General features: G+C 50.4%; 1 protein-coding gene across 1 annotated transcript in view; it reads right to left on the bottom strand.

Moving 5' to 3' along the window:
- The window catches only part of LOC111152660 (repulsive guidance molecule family member a), a 42,753-nt gene extending 27,983 nt beyond the window's left edge, over positions 1-14,770 (bottom strand). Inside the window, exon 1 of the mRNA XM_022511207.1 lies at positions 14,736-14,770. Within this exon, the coding sequence (XP_022366915.1) occupies positions 14,736-14,749 (14 nt within the window). The 5' untranslated portion in view covers positions 14,750-14,770. The remainder of the gene's footprint in view (positions 1-14,735) is intronic.
- Positions 14,771-16,588: the final 1,818 nt, after the last annotated feature.

The raw sequence follows: 16,588 nt of genomic DNA, 5'->3' as shown, positions 1-16,588 counted from the left end.
GGGGTGAGTAACTAACAGCCCAGGGAAGGCTTTACCAAAAAGGTGGTGTGTCTCGTGGGCTGTTCTGAAGGATTTGTTTTTAGGAAGACTGACAGTAATCCTGGCTTGCGTTTTGACGCGCTCTCACATTATGTCAAGTGCTGGCTAAGTACGTTTCTAGACTCTTTAAGCTAAGGTCTACGGCCATCCCCATTTTGCAGATGAGAAACTGAGGCTGAGTAAAGTCAGGTGTTCACCCGATGACTGGCTACTAAACCAGAGATCTAAGCACCCCAAGCCCACGCCTGATGTGCTGTATGAGCGTGCCATCGATTCCTGCGGTGCAAGCCCGCGTGGGGCAGCAAGTCACGGCTGGACGACAGATCACTTAACAATCACTGTCAATAAAACAGAACACAGACTCTGGCTGCGGAGACACAGAACATGGGCATGAGGCGCCTTCAGCCCAGGATGGGGTGCAGGGTGGGGAGGGAAGTTTTCCAAGTGTGCAAGAGTCTGTGGGGGGCGGGCGGAGGTGGTGGGCAAGAGAAGGGGAGTAGGGTAAGGATTCCAGGCATGTTCCAAAGTGTGACCTGCCCCAGGAGCTGGACAAGCCAGAGGATGAGGCTGTAGGGAGAGCAGGGGTTTGTACAAGATGGGCTGGGGCGGGGGTGGGGGTCCATTTTTAGCACCTGGGAGCCCCTCCCGAGGTCTCAAGAAGAGGAGGGAGCAGTCATACTGCCCAGGAACCATTCCAGAGCAGCCGAATCTGAATCCCTGGGTAGAGCCTGGGCATCAGCGTTTTTTGTTTGTTTGTTTGTTTTTTAAAGATTTTATTTATTTATTTGACAGAGAGAGAGAGAGAGAGAGAGATCACAAGTAGGCAGAGAGGCAGGCAGAGAGAGGGGGAAGCAGGCTCACTGCTGAGCAGAGAGCCCGATGCGGGGCTCGATCCCAGGACCCTGAGATCATGACCTGAGCCAAAGGCAGAGGCCTAACCCACTGAGCCACCCAGGCGCCCCTGTTTTTGTTTTTTTTAAAGACTTTTATTTATTTATTTGACAGACAGAGATCACAAGTAGGCAGAGAGGCAGGCAGAGAGAGAGAGAGAGAGAGAGAGAGAGAGAGGAGGAAGGAGGCTCGATCCCAGGACCCTGGGATCATGACCTGAGCGGAAGGCAGAGGCTTTAACCCACTGAGCCACCCAGGTGCCCCTCTTCAGCATTTTTAACGAGCTCTCCCAGGTGATGAAATTGTAGGGATTTGCTAGGTTGGTAAGTCACATCATGCGTCATTGACCCTGGGTGCCTGCTAAGACTCAGGCCGAGTCCATCACTTTATCCTTTTAAAGTCAAGGCTGCTGAGACAGATAACTTAACAAGCACTTTCAATAAAGCAGTGACTGGTGCGTGACCCGGGCTGACCGATCAGAGTCTGTCCTGGGCTGTGGCTATGGGGGAGCCCCTTCCTGGTCTCTGATTCCAGAGAACGGGTCTGCAGGTAGCTACCTGATGGGGAGGCTGGTGGGTATGAGTGCTGGCAGGGGAAGCTGTGCTGGCAGAGTTGGCACACTGTTTTTACTAAAATTGCACTTTATCAGGTGAGCTTTTCTGGGGCTGATGAAGATTTTCAGGGCTCCCCACGCCATTCCAGCATGTGATTCTCCCTACACCTCCTCTGAGTTATAGGAGTACCCGTTCCAGCTGTGGGAGCCAACAGAGCTCCTTACTTTGCTGAAACTGATTTGATTGAGGATTCTCTCCCTCGTGTGCACAGACTCCTAACAGGGAGGGAGCGGATGGTCCAACACCGGTCCCAAGAAGTCCTTCCACCGGCCTTACAAGCACAGAGGTATGTTGTCAATGGCGTCTAACCCCTCATTCATTTACTGGTAACATTTCTTGAGCCTATTCTCATGCCCTCCACCCCCTACCTGTGAAAACATTTTGGCTGTGCCATGTCTTAAGGAACTCAGTTGGTTCAACTGACAACTGAGCGTGGGACCCAATCCTCTTTAATTGAAATCAAGGTTGACTTCAAGTTCCTCTTTCAAATTCCAAGGGCTCCTGTGCGGTCTGTTTGTCTCAGATTTGATGAACGAGACCTCCTTCACTCTCCCCATAACTGTGTTGAGAAGCCGGAGCTGGTGTATTACATAAAGAATCTGCAGATTATGACCTGCTCTATGAGGGGGGCACAGGACTCCCTCCCCTGCCACGGGTCAGCAGGGGGTCCCCTCAGCATCCAGGCTCCCACTTTGGACAAGTGAGATCCACAGGGCTGTTTCTGATTGAAGGTGCGGTTTCAATAGCCCACATCAAGGAATTAGAGTCACAAGATTTATTACTAACAGGTCCAGGAAAGAGTGGGATTGGTGGGGTGCACAGGGAGGCAGGCGAGGGGCAGGCCTCCATCCCAGGTTGAGAGAGAGCAGGGGACAGAGAGCAGGGTAGCAAGCACCCACTCCTTACAGGGTGGTGGGGGTGGAGGTCACTCCCTTTTCTTGGGCTGAACTCTAAGGGTTAATTCAAAATGTACCCTGGAAAAAGCAAGGCAGGGAACCCTAAATTTGAGTCCTGACCTAAATGTCCAGGGTGTGAGTAGGGTTCTCCTACTGTAAAATGCACAGGCAGCAACTTGGAAAAACTAAGGTTGTTTTTCTTATCGTAGTAAAACTTTTTAAAAAGATTTTATTTATTTATTTGAGAGAGAGCGAGCCAGTATGGGCAGTGGGGAAGGGCAGAGAGAAGGGGAGAAGCCGACTCTCTGCTGGGCAGGGAGCCCAATGTGGGGCTTGATCCCAGGACCCTGGGATCATGACCTGCGCTGAAGGCAGACACTTAACGGACTGAACCACCTGGGTGCCCCTCCACCCCAGTAACTTTCAAGGCTTAATAGGCTTTGACCATATCATCTTTTTGGCTTCATTTTTCCACACTGAAGAACAAAGCAATCCAGCTTCTTAGGCAAGTCTTTTATCTGGGTGGTGACTTTACTTACCATTCTACAGTACTGAGATATTTTTCTCTGGGGGAAAGTCATAAAATCCCCAGGTTTGGGTCTAGTCCTGGGAGAATCCTATTTTGGGCTTAGCTCCCAAAGCAGTTTCTGGAAGTATTCTGGCACTTTCTGAACACGTAGTCCTGCATGGCTGTCAGCAAATGAACATTTTGCAAAGACCCCCAAGATCCCCTTCTGGGCTGTAAATAGGCTGGACAGAGTCCATTTTGTTATCGTTTGGATGCTGTGCTCCTAAATGCAGTAACTGAGGCTTCAATGTGTATTTTCTTGCTAACTCATAAGGGTGCTCTGCTGTCATCCGCCATGTATCTGCTCTCCGTCCGCAGGCCTGGAATCATCCGAGCACTCGCTCCTTCAGATGATCTATGGACACTGAAACGAAGTCTGGGAGCCCCAGTGATCCTTGGGGATCCCCACTGTTTATAATTCTCCATCCAGCAAAGTACCTGTTTATCCTATCTTTTGTTTCCTCTCTCTAAGGACAGTTCCAATCTGTGGCGATTTCCCCGCACATTCTGGAGCAACTTACTATTGCGAGTGACCCCTGGGGTGGAACCTTCTCAGAAGGAATTCTGAAAGTCTAAACATAATTCATCCCTGGTTTCTGCCTCGTCTCCGGCCCTGTTTCTACCTCCTCCAAGAATGCTAATAGATTTCTCCGGTTTCATGTTCTCTTCTCAGAGAGCGTGCTGTGCTCTGTCCAGTTCATTGGGATTTCCAAATGTCTTGGTGATATTACATCTTCGCATGTATTCCATGGAGTGGCTGTTAAGAGTGACCCTTCCTAGCTGGGGGAGCTCCCTTTGTGGGCAGGGGGCCCAGGGTGTACACCCTTGGGCGCAGGCCCAGTATGGAAGGTCACTGCCCATTCTGGCCATCAGGACATGGACGCCATCTTTAATTATCCCTGCTCCCTTCCCTCTATATGGTTGGAGGGTAGGAGGCCATAGAGTTTCCCTGCTGTTTGTTTCAGTGATGATTGAGGAGAGGACCTCTCCCTGCTCCTCTTCTTCCAAACCATTTGTGAGTCTTGTCCTTACGCTGGCATGAAAGACCCCTTCCCTGTAGACTTCAGAAAGCCTCAGTGTGCTCCCACTTTGGCCAATCTTGTCTTCTCAGCTCTTGCCATTGGCTTCCTTTGTCCTGTGTGCACACCCTTCCATGTGCTTCTGTGCTCCCTCCCTCACCCCGAGGGATGCTTATTTTTAGTAATCAAAACGTGGAGACTTTATTCCAATACTTTAATGGTGTTCTGAAACACAGGTTCCCCTGGCATTCCAATAGCTCTCTTTAGAAACTGAAGAGGCATCTCACTTTTTCTCTGAAATCTTTCAGATGGATTTAAGACACGTCAGCAGATTTTATTTGCTCTTGGGCATGGCTTTAAACAGATGTGATCAGACCAGTCACACTGTTTGGCTCCCACAGAAGACACATTCTTCCTATTTATTTACTGTGCTTCTGTTTTACTCCTTCAATAAGCATTCACGGAGCACTGAGTACTCAGCTCTGAGTGGGGGCTTTGGGGGTTCTCAGGATGGGGGCAGACGGTCCCGGCTCCCTCCTGGCAGCCCAGGTAAGTTGTCAGATGTAGAGACAAATGATTTCCGCACCTTGTGCTCAGTACTCTGGGGTGGGCGTTCATGTGTCTCGGGAGACCCGCATTTACTCCCCTTTGTCGTTACTGCAAATCAACTTCTGCAAAACTGGTGAGTCTCTCAGAGTTGGGGGTAATGAGGAGTTTATTTTATTTTAAAGATTTTATTTATTTATTTGACAGAGATCACAAGTAGGCAGAGAGGCAGGCAGAGAGAGGGGAAGGGAAGCAGGCTCCCCGCTGAGCAGAGAGCCCGTTGCGGGGCTCCATCCCAGGATCCTGGGATCATGACCTGAGCCGAAGGCAGAGGCCTTAACTCACTGAGCCATCCAGGCGCCCCTGATGAGGAGTTTATACCGGTAACTTCTTTAACAAATGGGACCACCGATGGTGAAGACCACCAACGGTGAAGACTGGTGACATCTACATTCCCTTAGCCTCATGCTGTCTGGAACACCTTTCTTCCAATTTTCACCTGTTGGGACACTACTTCAGACTGCCCCTGGGTTAGCATTCCCGGTCGTGAATCTGCTTTCAGGAACAGAGGCTGGAGACTTTCAGAGCCTGGTGGCCCAGCTGGGCTTGGGACATTGATATGGAACATCCTCTCCCCACATGGTAGACATGGACATTTTCAATGTGCCCGGAAGATATGAAAGGGATTTTGCAAAAAAAGAAAATGCTGGAAGAACAATTTTTCTGGGCTTTCCGTTTCCTTCAGTCCAACATCAAGTTTATTTAAAAAAACAAAATTGAAAGAACAATATTGGCACATGTTAAAAAAAAAATCAACTTCCTGTCAAATGAAATTAGGTGACTCTCCCTGGAGGCAGTAACTCTTAGCTGTTTCATGTGCATCTTTCTAGATATTTCCATGGGCATATAAACACATATAGAAGAGCAATCAGTCTAGCTCATTAGCTATCATTTCACCCAAAATGATTAGCAATCTTCTGACTGTTCCCTCCCAGTAGGTATTTCCTATTTTATTTTTCCTTTCAGTTAAACATTCCCGGGAACTCTTCCATCATGGAATGGGCTGAGCAGTCAGAGAAGACCTGAGCTCACCAGCCAAAGGGGATTTGCAGATGTACAGACAGACAGACTTCATCCTTTGCTCTCTCTGGACTCCCATTCCTGTTTAAAGATGCTTGTTTTGTCCCCTCTTATTTGGAATCCAGACAGCTCACGGTTGCCCCCACTAACCCTGCAGAATGTAGGAACCTTCCCGAGGTCACCCAGCTGGCTGGGTGGCAGAGCGGGGCACCGGTGACTCCTGGTTGTTCCGCCACCTCTGATGAGCTCCCCAACTCCTTCCCAGGCACAGAGATGCCAGGTCTCCCCTGTGCCTCTACTGATCCTCCAAAAGGAGTGAGTGTCACCCCTGCCACCTACCCAGGCTGGGTTGGAGCCTTCCTGATCACCTGCTAACACTTTCTGGGATCATGTGCCCGTGGTATTTGGAAATGAGCACCCCCTTCCTCCTTTTCTCACCTCTCCTTCCTGACTTCTGAGTTTCACTGTAAACTCTTGGAGGTGCCAACGCTTTTTCTTTTGATGCTTCTCGCATCTCTCCCTATGGAGATGAGATGACGATATGGAGACGACAAACTAGTGGATAATTGAAGTTTTGTATATGAAAGTCTTCCCTCCCTCACTTTCCTCTTGACCCCCAGCACTGGGAGGCCAGCGCACACCTACCGTCTGGTCTACAGCTTGCAAATTCTTCTGCCTATAAAGCCAGTATGAACAGGATAGCATTTGTGTCATGCTTAGCTGTCAGCGTGGAGACTGAGACTTTCTAGACACTGCGGTGGATCTGGGGAAAGACAGAGACCGAGGATTCGGGGAAGCTCTGCCTCAAGCTGGGAGGCCCCTGCATGGTCTGTCCTGTCTCTGGATTGTCAGCTTTGCAGTCTGCAGAATCATGGCCTGGCTGCCCCCCAAGGGGTCTGCCAGCTCCCTGCTCTAGCGTCTCTAGGGACCCAGTGAACCATGCTGGCTCTGTAAGTCATCAGCCTGCCCACACCTGACTCCAAGGAGCCATTCTGGGGCCTCATCTGTAACATTGCTGGGCTCCCCAAGTAAAAATGTGGCCGAGCAAGGAGGAAATGGTGCTTGAAGAGCGACATTTTTATGTTTGAGTGTCACCATGAAATTCTTCAGCAGTAATCCCCAGCAATACCCGTATATGTGAAACCTCAAAAATAGTAACCTCTTTTTTTTTTTTTTAAAGGTTTATTTATTTTATTTGAGAGCAAGCCAGCGAGCAAATGGGATAGGGGCAGAGGGAGAGAGAACCTTAAGCAGACTCCTGACCGAGCGCAGAGCCCCATGTGGGGCTTGATCCCACAACCCTGAGATCATGACCTAAGCCAGGACCAAGAGTCAGACGCTTAACCGACTGAGCCATCCAGGTGCTCCAATCACCTCATGTTTTAAAGAAACGTTTGGGTACCCATACCAAGACACACCAGGTTCCTGTAATGGAGAACAGACCACCCAGTGTTTACTTCTCCCCATTCCAGTAAGTACTGGGGAGAAGCAGCAGCTTGGAACCATTTATCCACCAAATGGCAACTGTTTGAACGGACAGTGAGTCTGTCTCTCTCTTTCTCTCAACCAGCAGAAGCCTGGGGGATTTGGATTAATGAACAATTTGGTGCCAAGCACAAATACCATAGACATTTAGCAATAGAAACAGATAACCAAGTTATTCATCAAATTGAAAACTGTTTAGAATGGCTAATGCAAAGCTGAAATAAAGAAGATCACTGGCTCATGGGAGGCGGGGGAAAAGAGCCAAAGCAGAAACACGAGCAAATGTGTCCCTTTATGTGACAACCTCCTTCCTCCACATTGTTTTCTTTTTTATGTTTGTTGGAGGCTTCACTTTGATACAAAAGAGACAACACAGCAGGCAGGCTGACAATGTGTGGTCTGAATACCGGTTCCTTAAATCTCAGTGATCTCATCTGTGAAGTGGGGATATGCTTTGCTCCCTCCGAGGGTTACTGGGGAGATTAGATGAGTTAACATGATACAGACCACTGAGAACAGATGCTTGGCATAGAGTGAGTGTTGGTAAGTAGCTGACCATGTCAGTTTTATATCACGGACAAGAACCATTCTTTAGATTAGAACAGAGTCTCAATTGTGCACCCGATTCTGCCTTTGTCTATGTGGAAACTGGGGGGAGATCTGCAGAATTCCCCGAGGATGCGTGGATATCCTTGATTACTGGGTGGGTTCTAAGTGCATTGCTGGTAACATTCAAGTTCTGTTGAGTGACCACAATACAGCAGAGTTTCCCACATAACTATAGAGTTGTCCCAACTGTGTTGTGGAAACTGCTGCCTTCATTTCATGAGTGAGGACACAGAGACACTGGGAGATTAAGTGACTTGTCCAACGTCACTAAGAAGATCAGAGCAGGGAGAGCCTCAGACCTTGGCCAAGGGATGCCAAGTTCAGTGTTCCCCACCCCGAATTACAGCTGCTTCCCAGCTTTTTCACCTGGGGTTTACTTTTTTACCTGTTTGTCCAATAATATGCTCTATTTGTATAATAGTGGGTTATGTGTTAGAAATGAGAATATGGGCGTGGGGGTGCCTGGCTGACTCCGTTGGTAGAGCATGTGACTCTTGATCTATGGGCTGTGAGTTCAAGCCCCACACTGGAGTGGAGCCTACCTTAAAAAACAAACAAACAAAAATGCAAGAAATGAGAATATGTTTAGAGATATGCTGCTTTCCAGAAATAAACTAAAAATCTTAAAATATTTTAAGAAAAGAACAACTTCCCTGAACGATCTACCCCAGCCCCTTAAAGACTTAGAAAGTTGAAATAGTTTCAGAACTCCTTTTCTTTCTTTGGGATACTAAATGGTATTTTTAGGTCAAGTTTTCACAGAGTATTTACTTGGATACAGCCTCTGACTGACAAGGTAAATATGACACAACAAGATGTTTAGTAAACCTATCTAGAATATCAATTCATTATATTCCCTTCAGACCACAAGCCATCCACACCTTATCTCAAATTCTAAGCCAGGTGGGATTCTGCCCCTAGAGGCTGGTCAATGACCTGGAAAGGGAAGGCTCGGGTGCCATCTTGGGTTGGGTTTCCTTTGTCCTCGTTGACTCTTGGCCGAGGCTCAGGGGAGGCGACATATTTCTAACTAGGCCTGTGGAGGTCTGTGGAATCTGCCAATAGTGTCCATTTGCTCATAAAGAAATCATACACTTGGGAGTTTAGGGATCTCAGCAGAGAAATATAAAAGCAAGCTAAAACCCTCACAGCGGAGAAAATGGTGGCATCTCGCTTTTCCTTACCATATGCTCTTGAGATACTTAAAGATACAAAGCCCACCATGCTTCCCGATAGGAAGGTAAGCATTTTGAAATCAGTATTCTGAAAGGTGAATATCAGACTGTTTTAGCTGCACCAAAGGGTGTGAGACAACATAAATGAATGTCAAATCCATTGTTCTGGCGCAAAATGAGGTGCCCACCTTAGCAGGGAGGGGTTCTTAGCAGGTGTGGACCTGCGAGGGGGTGCCATCGTGAACCTCACAGTGTCTCCAGGTGAGCCTGGTCTCTAAGCTCTACATTTCTCATTGCTTTGCCTCTCTTGCATAAATGGAAGCCCATCTGAGAAAATGCAATGGTGTTACAAAATCTATTATTTATACTCTAGCTCTTTCTATACTGGATATTAAATTAAATGGAAATTAAAGTGTATTATACACCCAGATTTCCAAACAAACATGAATTCTTACTGTTTCCAAAGAACCAGTTGTTTTGAGGAAACCCTGCCATGTTTATGATTATGAGAATGAGGTATGCATTTCCATGTGCTCTTCTGTTACAAAATCTGTCAAATTAACTGGAGCCCAGGGTGCTGGGTGGCGAGCCATAGTTCAAGGGTGGACCACAGGAGAAACTGAAATGGAGAAGTTTATCATTCACAAATCCTAGAGGATGAGCAGGGCACACCTGGAGAGGCCAGGTGGGGCGGGGTCAGTGGAGGCGGCAGAGAGAGGCAGGACCAGGGCTCAAGCCTTTATTAGGGTGCATGGGTACAGCATTGGAGGGTTTCTGTGCTAAAGCTAGATTGGTCCATTCAAACCAAAAGAGTGGGCTTTTGGTGAACCCCAGGGGGGTCTTTTTCCAAGGGGTGCATCGAGGGACAGCTCTGGGAGGTGGGGGAGACTGTTTATCACAAAGGCCATTGGGGAAAGTCATTAGGACTTACACCTGCTTGGGACTTGGTAGCTGCTGTCCAGGGCATGCATTCACATGGGGGACAGGGGGGGGGGGAGGCTATGACCAGTCTAAGACCTCCCCCTCCACACACACATACAGGCAACGTGGCCAAACGAAACATTTGCCGAGGCAGCAACACCACAGAGTGGCTTCAACTCTCAGGGGTCCAAGGGATGTACTATGACAGCGGTCTGTTCTCCAGGACGCCAGGGTCAGAAGCTGAAAATGCATCCTGGCAGTGAATTTCCAAGTCACTTTTGCCCAGCAGACGTTTTTTCTGAGCTACCGCCGGCAGCGGGTAACCAGCAACATCTTATGGTTGCAGAAGAGGTTCTGACTTTGAGAGGGGAGGAAACTTTGTGGCAGCACCTGGAACAATGAGGTAGCCTGGTGTTTAATATTTTATTTATTCATTTGACAGAGAGAGAGATCACAAGTAGGCAGAAAGGCAGGCAGAGAGAGAGGGAGGAAGCAGGTTCCCCGCCGAGCAGAGAACCCGATTTGGGGCTCAATCCCAGGACCCTGAGACCATGACCCAAGCCGAAGGCAAAGGCTTTAATTCACTGAGCCACCCAGGTGCCCCAGTAGCCTAGTTTTTAAAGAGCTAACAGCTGGGAAGAGACACAGCAGGGCACAGATGAGGGAAACGCATACAAGACTACCAGGAGACTGAACTCTGAAGTTGAGTGTCTGCACTGTGGCCACCAGGGCTGATGACACAAATGTTTAGGGGGCCAGAGGGGTGACTCTTGGTGTGCTTTTGCGTGTTTCCACCTAAGCTCCTTTCAGAGTCATCCATCAAGAGAAAAGTCTTCACCAGCCTAAAGAGGACGAAAAACTGTGTGCGTCCATCTTCAGAACAGTGTATGAAGAATAAAGGGATGATACCGAGGCTCTTCTTGGGGACTCGGCCAGAATATCTCTGCTCCCAAGGGCAGAAGAGATGAGCGTTATCAGGACCCAGGACAAACTGTTGCCGTCAGCCAGGAAAGCTGTTGCGGAGACCTTGAGAAGGAGAGTCCCCGGAGATGGAAAAATAAAACATAAGTAACAGCCATGAGGGATGGTAAGCACTAAACAGGGCCTCAAAGATACAGATCAGTAAGTTTTAGGGCATTTGTACTCACATCTGCTAATCTCTGCTCTGCCCTGTGGAGGCCGCAGAACCTATAGGAACTGGCCTTGATTCATCAGATAGCTGACAGATTCTTTTGTTTTTAAGTTTTCAAGGGCCAGATTTTTCAGACTCTGCCAAATTTAGTATCTTTTTTTTTTTTTTTTTAACAGCGAGAGAGGGAACACAAGCAGGGGGAGTGGGAGAGGGAGGAGAAGGCCTCCCGCTGGGCAGGGAGCCCAATGTGGCTCGATCCCAGGACCCTGGGATCATGACCCGAGCCGAGGCAGAAGCTTAACAACTGAGCCACCCGGGTGCCCCAAATCTAGTATCTTGATTCCAGAAAGTTCCTCCTTTTGTAGTGTTACTTTAAACAAACAACTGAAAAACCAGAAGTAAACTCAACCGGTTGCTTTGTTATTTTTTCCTGCATCCACGGTGTTTGCTACGTTTTAATTCTTCACTTTAGTAATCTGGATATAATAATGTTATAAGTCAAGTTAGTACAAAGGGCATTTTTATATTCATCAAGTAGCAGTGACTTGAAATTTTTTAAATGAGGCTACATGAAATATTTGCATTTACTTTGTTAAAAAATTGTTGCCCAAGTTTCAAAATGACTTCTTCTTACTGCCCTTAGAATTAGAAAAATTTCACCTGTCTGCATGCATTCTTGCCTCCTGACCTAATAGGATGCTGCATTTTCTATTCCTAGGGTCACACCTGGCTGAGAAACGGGGCATCCTTTTAAAAGATGTTTATTTGTCACCAAGGAAACGGACTTCTGCCTGACCTTGGATGCACGCACACTTGGGTAAGTGCAGTCCTTAGGTTTTCCACGGCCCCGTTCATTGCTCCTTTGTAGCTCTGTTGGTCTGAAAGGAAAGGAGGCTGACACGGGACTTATCATTCGGTCAAAATAAGAAAAGCAGGAGTCTGTCCTTTGAATGGGGCTGGATACCAGACTGGTGGGAGAGCCTGGAGCCTCCCATTTTCAGGGTAAATTTATGTCAAGTCTGTCGCATGAATAAACAATGGATGTTGTTTGAAAAGCAAAGCCATTGTCCTTGAAGAGCCACAGAAACACGGCAAATGCTTAGAAGTTATTTGAACTTCGGGATATTGTAAGTCAAGTTATAGAACAGGGATCTTTCTGGAGGGGTGCCTTTCCATTTCACAGAACCAACGGATTCAAACGAGCCTGCGCTGGTTTCTGATAATCCCAGTTTGTTGATGCTCTGTTTCACTTGGGTTTATCCCCGTCTCTTTCCCTGGATGGCAGACTTCTCAAGAGATCGGTGATCAGACCTCCTAAGGCGTGACCGAATTTGGGGGCCGCGCTTGGCAGAAGCCAGTGCTTGGATTTAATTCACTTGGTAGCACTGTTGAAAGTGAAAGGGCACTTTCAACTCGCAAACCTGGGCTCTACCCATCTGGACCTCAGTTTCTTTAGGGAAATGGAAATGCCAGCCCCTGTTCTGGTGAGCATCAGTGCGATGGTGGCTTGAAAAACTTCCTGTCCCAATGTCAGGGATGCTCAGTACCTGTTCATTTTATTTTGCATCTCATCTAAGAATTCCTGTATTTGGCCCCACGTTGGGTGGCCGAAGGGCCAAGTCAAAGGTCCTATAGGACCTATAGGACCTCCTATTATAATAGGAGCCCCTCCCGGCTCTGTTCTGCGTTACCATGCACACTAAGGAAACAGCAGTCATGCCTTGTAAGGGGTTTCTTAGCAAAGGTCAGAGAAGCCCTCCTTGAATAAGAGGCCAGGTTACCGTAAGATCCCTTTGGTCACAAAGCTGGTTATTAAATAAACACCTGCAAAGGGAGAGACAGCATGGGGGGGGAAGATATGCCCCCCCATTCCACATGTCTATTTGGAATATAAGCACCTGTCTGTCACCTGGGAAAGAAAAGGTAAGAGCAGGGCTATTGCGAAAAGGGATCTGGGACCTTCCTCCCCAGCACCACAGGGAAGAGGATTTCGACACGGCAAGGGTCTTCACCACATGGGGACCACCATGCTGCTCTCCAAGGAACCAAGGTATCCTTTAGAACAGGGAGAACTCAGCTCATTGCTAATATCATCCGGCCTGGAAGGTGGCAGCACAAACCAGCCACAGAGAATGTGGAGCCCGCCTGGTGTGTGGGTGCCCCACCCAGAGCCTTTGTCCGCGGGGCTTGTCACCCAGCAAAGTCAGCCCGGTGGTTCACTGGAGACCATATCCCTTCTAAAGGGGGCTTGCTTCTCACCTTCTGTGGCAGTGGAACATCAGGAAACCCTTTGCGTTGTGTTTTTAAAAATGCCATTTTTGGTATGCTATCCCTTCCCTGCACAGATCGCCAGGAGGCCCTTTACCACTGTCCTTCAGTTGCCCTTCCTTTCCTAGGGGTCATGGCTCAAGATCCGCCCCCAAAATCCCCCTCTATGATGCACTGGAGAAGAGAGCAAAGTCCGTGCATCTTGTCTTTTTTTTTTTTTCTTCCCCTTTCTTCTGAAATAGATGCCACTTAGTGGCAGGTAATGTTTTATGTTTTTGTGGGCGGACCCTCCAGCCAGATGGGAGGTGACGGATATCCTCGAGGTGACAGCCTGCCCCGCAGGACAAGCTGTAATTTTGTCCCTTGAGCTTGGCGTGCTGAGTTGGGGGTCGGGGAGGCTCTCGCTTAACCCGACTCTAGACCGGCGGGTAACTACTCTTCCCGGGAGGGCTCCTCTGGCCTCCCTACCTGGCGCTGGAGTCTCCTACTTTTGAGAACACCCAACTTCATCGCTTAAAAGGAACGCGCAGCTGGCCAGTTCCGCTAGGTGGCGCGATTTCCCCTGCTCCGCTCGCCAGACGCCCGACTTATAAAAGAAATACAATCCAACGCCTCCCGAAACCACACCACATAATAGCGACTAGCAGGCTCCCATTAAAAATCTCAATCTGGGGGAATTGATTCTGCCTCCGAGCAAATCTAATGCAATTACACTAACAGGATGCAATCAGGAATTGCAACCGAGCGTCCCTTACCCACCCCCGTCGGCCCTCCCCCTAAATACACCTGTACCCCTGCTTCAGCTAGTTCCCTGGCCTGAGCCACCGCTCGAGCCGGGCGCGGAACAGTCTCTGTGCCCGCCCGCCGGGCCCACCCGCCCACTTGGGAGCGCCGGGGCCACGCGGGAGTCCGACCCCTTAGCGCTGAACCCAAGTCCCGCACCTTCCTGCGCGCTGCAGCTCCCAGTGCCACGGACCTCTAGGACCCGAGCCCAGACGGTGCAGCACCGACGCGCCCGGGGGCAGGCGCCTGTCCCGCGTCTCTGCAGCTGGCCTAGGCAGCCAGCGCGGAGCAGAAGTGGGGAGCCCGGCAGGGGTTCGCGGCGGGACAGCCCTCTGTCCGGCTCCGTCCCAGGCTGCACCGGCCGGGCGGTGCGGCTACCCGGAGAGGAGGTGACCGCGAGGGAGAAAGGGAGCTCCCAGCCCGCACACAGTGGAAGAGACGCTCGCCGGGTCTGTTCAAGCACGCGCGCTGCCGGCGGCCCGGGGAGAGCATTTTAGGGGAAAAAAGAGCAAATGCTAAACCACAAAAACTTTACCGCTGCCAAGACTAAAGCGATCGAGGCACAACAAAGCTCCAAATCTGGGCAAGACTGGAGCAAGACGAGACGCGGGGCCGGGGAGGACCAGAGCAGTGCCGTGGCCCCCGCAAGTGCGTGAGGCGCCTCGGGGATGTCAGAGCCGGGTCCGCCCCACTCCCGGCCCGCGCTTACCTTGGCGGCTGCATGAGCCCCTGCGGCCCGCGGGGGGTGGCGCTGGCGGGGCTGCGGGCAAAGAGCGGGGTGCCGGGGCGCCGCTCGTCGGCCCCGGGGCAAGGTGGGAGGGGCTCGGCAGGCGCTGGTCCCCGCCGCCCCAGCCGGCTCAGCAGCGGCCCGGGGCACGCCGCCTGCTCCCGGGCTGCATGCCTGCGAGCGCCTGGAGGGGCCGGCCCGGGAGCCAACGGGTAGTACTTCCCCAGCCCAGCGGCTCGGGCGGCGCAGCCCGCGCTCGGGAGACAACTGCGGAGTCGGGCTGCTCGGGCCAGCCCCCTCCCTCGCCCGGCCCCCGCCCGCCGCCTCCGAGCGCGTAGCGAGGTTAGTTTGCGCGCTAGGGGAGGGGGCGGGCCAGGCGCCCCGGGCGCGGGCGGGGGGCGAGCGCGGGCGGGGCTGGCGGGGAGGGCACGCGAGAGGAGGTGGGGGAGCGGGCTCGCATGGCCCCGCCCCGCCGCGGCCGCACCCTCCGGCACCCGCACGGGTTGAGGGGCGGGGGTGGGTGGCTGGGTGCGCACGCGGTAAAGTCGGGACTTGCCGAAGTGCACCCGTGCGGGGGGGGGGGGGCCGTAAGGGCGGCGACCCTCGAGGCGCCTCCAACTTTCCAGATTTCCCGTTGGGATGCTGGGGAGGGCGCGTTTTCCACCTTCAGTTCTCTGCTGGTCAACGGGGGAGTTGCTCTGAGGTTTCTGGAATATAGTCACATCCAGAAGAAACGCCTCTGCTCCCTGAGGAGACGCACCTTTGTTCTACTGAGATGTTAGTTTTGTCTAAGATTTTTCTTTAAAAGAATTTATACACATGTATTAAATGCGTCATACACGAATACCTTCCTGTGTACAATTCTACACAACTCGGGCGTATCTAGAGTAAAAAGAAGAGCGTATCCCATGCTCTCCCCACTGCAGCTGCTTCCCAGAGGTAACCTCGGGTCAGAGCGTGATCCTCTGCGGTTCTCTCCAGTCCTTGCTTTTACATGCAAACGCACAGACTGCAAGTGAATTCTCACGGGCTTTTCAGAAGAATGTTTCACCACACAGCGCAGGCACACACTGGGAGGATAGCGGTAAGTCCCCAGAGGCTTCCGGAGTCCGGGGAGAGACCCTTGCAGTGAACAGCACAGAGCCACCCAATGCCGTGTGCAAATCTGAAACCCCAGCTGCGGCATGAAGTCAGCCTAAACACACAGCTCATGCCCAAATTAGCATTGCACGGTTAGAGAGATTTGCCAGTGCGTTTGAGACAGGGTTATGACCTTCCCGTTCCTCCTGAAAACAAACTGTCTTGGATTTTGATACGATGAAAATTCGGATTTGCACAATGAAAAGGTATCCTCCGCATTAAAACACAATCGTTATTTATGCTTGTGGTCTCGAGGGATGTGGGTTTAACTCGATATTCTGCGTTTTATTGGCCAAGGGTATTGAAATAATCTATGGTGGGGATGTACATAAAATCCATTGATTTAGCAGGAAGGGATTAGATATTGGGATGGGCAGTTTCTATAATTAGTTCTGAGCTTGGGCAAGACATTTAGCTCTGCTGGGCCTCAGTTTCTTTAGGTATAAATACAGGAGTTTTGCTGTGTGTGTGTGTGTGTGTGTGTGTGTGTGTGTGTGTGTGTGTGCGCGCGCGCGCGCGTGCGTGTACGTGTGCGCTGTAGACCTAATAGTGAATAACTGATCTCTTCCCCCATTCTCATTTCAGCTCAACTCCAGTATCTCTTCTTTAGGGAATGGCTCTCCCAGCACCCCATACTTTTCCTGACAAACCCTGATCTCACTCCGTAATTTTGTGTCCTCTAGGCTGACCTTTCC

The sequence above is a fragment of the Enhydra lutris genome, unplaced genomic scaffold (assembly GCF_002288905.1).
Source record: "Enhydra lutris kenyoni isolate GAN:26980312 unplaced genomic scaffold, ASM228890v2 scaffoldscaffold29, whole genome shotgun sequence".
NCBI lineage: Eukaryota > Metazoa > Chordata > Mammalia > Carnivora > Mustelidae > Enhydra > Enhydra lutris.
This window is presented reverse-complemented; position numbering and strand designations above follow the sequence as displayed.